This window comes from Bombina bombina, chromosome 1 (assembly GCF_027579735.1).
Source record: "Bombina bombina isolate aBomBom1 chromosome 1, aBomBom1.pri, whole genome shotgun sequence".
In the NCBI taxonomy this organism is placed as follows: domain Eukaryota; kingdom Metazoa; phylum Chordata; class Amphibia; order Anura; family Bombinatoridae; genus Bombina; species Bombina bombina.
The window spans coordinates 1177111319-1177117318 of NC_069499.1; the positions used below are offsets into that span (position 1 = coordinate 1177111319).

At 38.2% G+C, this 6000-nt stretch overlaps 1 protein-coding gene across 1 annotated transcript in view; it reads left to right on the forward strand.

Moving 5' to 3' along the window:
• The window catches only part of ITGB3 (integrin subunit beta 3), a 211378-nt gene extending 207481 nt beyond the window's left edge, over positions 1-3897 (forward strand). The window contains exons 14-15 of the mRNA XM_053699744.1: positions 1497-1663; positions 2455-3897. Coding sequence (XP_053555719.1) covers positions 1497-1663; positions 2455-2526 — 239 coding nt within the window. The 3' untranslated portion in view covers positions 2527-3897. The remainder of the gene's footprint in view (positions 1-1496; positions 1664-2454) is intronic.
• The last annotated feature ends 2103 nt before the right edge of the window (positions 3898-6000 follow it).

Sequence of the window (6000 nt, forward strand, 5' to 3'; positions counted from 1 at the left end):
GATGTATGGCTTCTGCTTTGCATAGTAAAGCCTTAACATGCATCTGTGGATTCAGTGGCGAATGGTGTTGACTGGCAAAGGTTTACTAAAGTATTCCTGAGCCCATTTCAGGATATCCATTACAGACTCATGACAGTTTTTGAGATAGTGAGGCCTGAGGGATCGGAGATCACGTGCATTGAGAAGTGGTTTTCGGCCTTGCCCTTTACACACAGAGATTTGACCGGATTCCTTGAATCTTTTGATTGTATTGTGCCCTGTAGAAGGTGAAATGCCTAAAATCCAACCGATTTATCTTTGAGGAATGTTGTTCTCAAAGTGTTGGATTATTCGCTGATGCATCTGCTGGCAGATTGGCGAGCCTCGACTCATCCTTGCTCTTGAAGGACTAGGCCTTTTTTGGATGCTCCTTATATACTATGATTACACGATTGCCTCACCTGTTTCACATCACCTTCTTATTTCACATCGCTATTAGTCTTAATTTGCCCTGTCCCAACTTTTTTGGAATGTGTTGCAGTCATCATATTTGTAATGAGAGTATATTTTCAAAAATACATTAAATTCACAAAGTAAAACATCAAATATTGTGTTTTCAATATAGTAGAGGGTGAATTAAGTTTTCAAATGACTTTTTGTTTGTTTTTTTGCATTTTCCATACTGTCCCAACTTTTTCAGAATTTGGGTTGTATAACTTTCTGCTTTGTCCCTATTTATGGCCTTTTGGTTTCTCCATCATTCTCTATAACATTTATTCCTGCCTTTTTTATCATCACATTCTCTCATTTTCAACCTCTGGTACTGCTGTAATTGTCTCTCACTCTTCCCACATTTTCTCTTTTTTCGCAGATATCCGCATGCTCTCCTCATATACTATCTAAGATAACATCTTCTCTGGTTATATAATAATTATTCTCCAATGTTATCATTATTTTCTCTCTCTCTTTATGTCCCTGCATTTTTCCACACCTGTATACCTCTCTGGTCTTTCTATACATACCTTCCTGGCGGAGTCAGTATTAGAAAATGCATTTTGAGTGGGTGGGCAAACACTTACCCTGCAAAGCTTTGGTTCCATAAGGCTTGAGAGAGGCCTGTGGACAGAGTTGCATTTATTCAGTGGGCAGATTCATGGTGGATGGAGGACATTTGTGTGTTGCCTGGGCAGACCTGGGTTTTAGAGATGGTGGTCCAGGGCATGGCTAGGAAGAAAGTGATGGCAGTGCGCAGTTTTTATTCTCATTGTGGGTGCAACCACAAAGATTAAGGTGCTTTTACACCCACATAGAAGCACCACTGCTTCCTGGCCTTCTCACATACCCTCTTTATAAGTATTTGGTCTTGCTCTCCTATTGTATGCCTTGAATACAAATCCTATTTATTCTATTCCTACCATCTCCTCTAACCTTTTGCTCATTATTCTGTAAAACCACTTTGGGCATTGCTACCACCATGTTGTACTTCTATGTTCCATGTAATTATTCTCTCTACACAGAGTGCCCACAAGGACCTGACATCCTATTGGTTCTCATGTCAGTCATGGCTGCCATATTGGTTGTGGGGTTGGTGGCACTGCTCATCTGGAAGCTACTGATAACCATTCATGACAGACGAGAATTTGCAAAATTTGAAGAGGAGAGAGCAAAGGCCAAGTGGGACACGGTGAGTGTGTGCAAGGGTTTACTGCAAATCGTACTCAACGTGTATAATAGCTATTTCAACTTGAAGTCTCCATGTCTCATAGCTCCTTTCACTTATTGAAAAAAAAAAATATGGTAGCTATATATAAATTACCTTTCAAATAATCCATATGTATATACTAATTAGATTGTAAGAATTATTCAACATTTTATGTAACAATAATTAATGAATTCTGCCTGGGTTTTCACATCACTGAAACTAAGACAGAGGTCATAGAAAAACAAGGTTATCCTGCCTAAAAACAAACTCTTTAGTTCAAAACTGGTTTGGTTTGGTGGCAACCTTATCTCTATGTCTATACTGTCTGTGTCACTGTCATCTTGTAAAGTACTGGCAGGCACATTCTATACCCCTCACTCCCCCCTGCAATAGAGTCCCCAGTCCTGTAGTTGCCACAGTATGAGAAGAGCTTCCCGACCCCAAAGTTCTCACCTGTCGATGAGCAGAATCCTAGCACCATAGTACCCTTTTCTCGATGAGCAGGTTCCATTCCCCATAGTATCCTCCTGGTGATGAGCAGGTCCCATGCCCCATAGTATCCTCCTGGTGATGAGCAGATTCCATTGCCCATAGTTCCCTCCTGTTGATGAGCAGATTCCATGCCCCATTGTTCCCTCCTGTTGATAAGCAGATTCCATACCCTATAGAACCCTCCTGTCAATATCACTGCATCACACTAAAGCCAAAGGCAGAAGCAGGTTCTATGTCTAGCCCCTCTCTAGTTTCTCTAACATATTTATTTTCTTTTCCAGGCGCATAATCCTCTCTATAAAGGAGCCACTTCAACATTCACCAATATAACTTACCGCGGGAACAATGAGTAATGACAAGATTAACCTGGGAATGCTCTGCCAATGCTCCCACTACCTCCACATTTTATAAAACTTTTTAGCCATGCCCACTGTGAAAGGGGTGGAGTTGCAATGCACACATGCTACCACCAATCAGGTTTATGGGCTTGAGCCTTATTGTATTGCCTTATATTTAAGAACCTCATGCTCCAGCAGCCCTAATATTTAGTATTCTCTCTGCTTTGTAAGTGAAGACAGAATGCAAGCATTTGTTGCAGCACAGGAGATTCAGATTATAAACCCCATAATTAAATTTTTAATTATACCATCTCTAAAGGGGCAGACACCATGCTCCATAGTTCTGTCTGTGTCACAAGACGGGAGGAAGGATAGAATCTTTGTAACCTGAAGTGGCATCAGCTGGGACCAAGGATGTTATGATATTCTATCATATACTTCTGAACACCTGCAACTGAAAGGCGGCACACAAAAGAGCCTATATAGCTACTTGAAGTGTATATCACCCTCTGCTGCCTGACAGTAAAATACAACGCAGTGGCAACACTCTGTACAAGGCACCACTTTATTTACTGCTTTACAAGATCAGTACTACTGGTAATCAGAATACTCAGCTCCCCAATAGGTACATATTGGTAAATTTTTTTTTTTAGAAAAGCTAAATAAGTGTTTTCCTGTAAAATCACCATTACAATCTATGGGATTTTTTTTATATACAGGTATGTCCACCAAGTATTGGGAGCATGTCCTCAAATAAGACCAGCCTGTGCCTACAAATTACACTTTTTATCTACATGCTACTGTCCTTCACAGCCTAGCTGATACTCTATCTTGTTTTATATAATTCTACCTTAAGAACTGTTACTATCTGAGAATTAATTTACAATCTCAGTTAATACATTTTTCCACATTCTCACCACACCACCCAAGGAATGATCCCATTTAGCTTTACAAATTTTAGGTGTCACTGTAAGCAAAATGTTACTGTAATGTATAAACAATTTTTATATTTACATGTTGTAAGAAACATGTTGCGGGGCAGGTGTCTTTTATTGGTTTCTGCTGCCCTCTGGTGGATTTTCACTAAAACGTATCACCACTTTAAATTGTGTATATTCAGGTGTAAATGTTATTATGTTTGTTTAGACAGTTTGCTGGGGTGATGTGGTTTTGCGGGGAAAAAATATTTTGCTTAAAAAAAAAGATATTTTTTTAAATAAGTGTTTTACTTTTCATTTAGAATAGTGAATTCTAGGCACTTCTTTATATAATTCTAGCATAGCTAGGATTTATCTGCCAACATAAATGACGAAATGTAAGAACAGACAGTCATTCCCGAAAATGTTGTAGAAGTGTTATCAGTAAAACATAAGGAAAGAAAATTGACTTTTTGTGTGTTTACTTATTTGTTCAAATAACACTATAGCTCTGTGATTCATTGGAACTGAGAAATAGCTGAATGTCTGACGTTGCTCCATTTAAACTGCAGACACAGCTTTGGAGTCAGTGGAGTGCAAACTCACTCATGCAAGCCTGTGACCTCAAAATAAGCTGCAGTCTTTAGACCATGGCTTCAGACTTCCAAATGGGATGATTGACAAATCCTGCTCTTGCGCAGTTGGGGGCAGAACTGAAAAGAAATATTATACAATAATAACTGAAGGGGGGGAATGCTGCCTCACTTGTCCAGAGGGTGGGTGGACAGGTTCTCTGGATGGAAACATTGTCTGACCGCTGGTAATTAAATGGAGCCTTAAAGGACCAGTCAACACAGTAGATTTCTAATAATAATTAACAAATGCAAGATAACAAGACAATGCAATAGCACTTAGTCCAAATTTCAAATGAGTAGTAGATATTTTTTTTTCTGACAATTTTAAAAGTTATGTCTTTTTCCACTCCCCCTGTACCATGTGACAGCCATCAACCAATCACAAATGCATACACGTACCATGTGACAGCCATCAGCCATTTACAAATGCATACACACTTATTCTTGCACATGCTCAGTAGGACCTGGTGACTCAAAACGTTTAAATATAAAAATACTGTGCACATTTTTTTAATGGAAGTAAATTGGAAAGTTGTTTAAAATAGCATGCTCTATACGAATAATGAAAGTTAAATTTTGATTGAGTGTCCCTTTAAGTATCAGATTGCAGGACTCTTAACCTAGTCAGGTAAAGTGTACCATGGTAATAACAAAAATATGACTGTGAAAATATCCCCAATTTCCCCAATCATACAGCATATTGCAGGTTTGTCATGATTTAAGAGCTCTGCCCCAATGTCCCTCCCGCAGATTTCCCTTTCCGATCCAGCCAGTTATGGCACCGCCCACATAACACCAATGAATCTGCCAGAGATATTGGTAGAATGTATCCAGAGTACCGTTAACTTGTGTATGGAATTATATTAAATATAGAGAGGTTGTATCATTAATATTTTCCCCAATGCACACTGACTTTTTTGACTATGAAGTCTTTATTATTTTTGTGTTTTGTAAACATTTCTAAAGTTTTTGTTGTATATGCAGTTTAGAATGTTAGATACTAAAATAAAATAAATCTCTGAATTTAGCAATTTAACTCCCATATCTAAGATGTGAAGGAATGTATCATATTTTGTAATCATATTAGTGTTTTTAAATTAGGGAAGCGTAATATATATATATATATATATATATATATATATATATATATATATAAAATGAGCTACTGAAAAGATTGAGAAAACTATTACTTAAGCTTGTGCTGCACAAACTCTGCTACTTGCAGTACCTAGTTATTTTGGGGAGATTTCCACCCCCTGCCTGCTTGTGTCCACCTCCTCCCAGACTGGAGGTGTAAATCATCCTATTAATGCACAGAACACCCATCTCCATGGAAACACAGGGCTCTGTAAATAACTGTGTGTGGGCGTTTGTGTCAGTGGATGTCAGTGTGTGTCACAAAATGTGTGTGCGTATAGAACATATGTGTATAAGAAAATGTGTCAGTGTTAACATAATGTTTTACATAATGTGTATTATTTAATATAGCATAGATCTGTTACAGAACGTGTGAGTTACAGTGTATATGTATCTGTCTCAGCATATGACAATCACAATTTGTGTGGGCTATGTGTGTGGCATAGAATATTTCCAGAGAAGATGTCTGCATGTGCGTGTGTGCAAATGATCTATTGTGTTGGTGACAGATTGTGGGAAAGCTGTGACATATTCCATGTGTCCCTATTGTTATAATTGATGGAAAAAGCTGGCAAACAGGAAACAGGTTACTCAGTGCTGAACATTATGTATCATTACAATATATATCATATCGATTGAGAGGCAGAAATATATGAGAATAATGAGTGTCCTGCTCAATACTACAATGTAAATCTGTACAAGGAATGAGACTCTCTAGCCGGTGTGTAAACTGGAGGGATATATGTTTAATAGGGAAGAGTGGGATAAACAAAGTTAATGGTTCATAATCCATTCCTGGA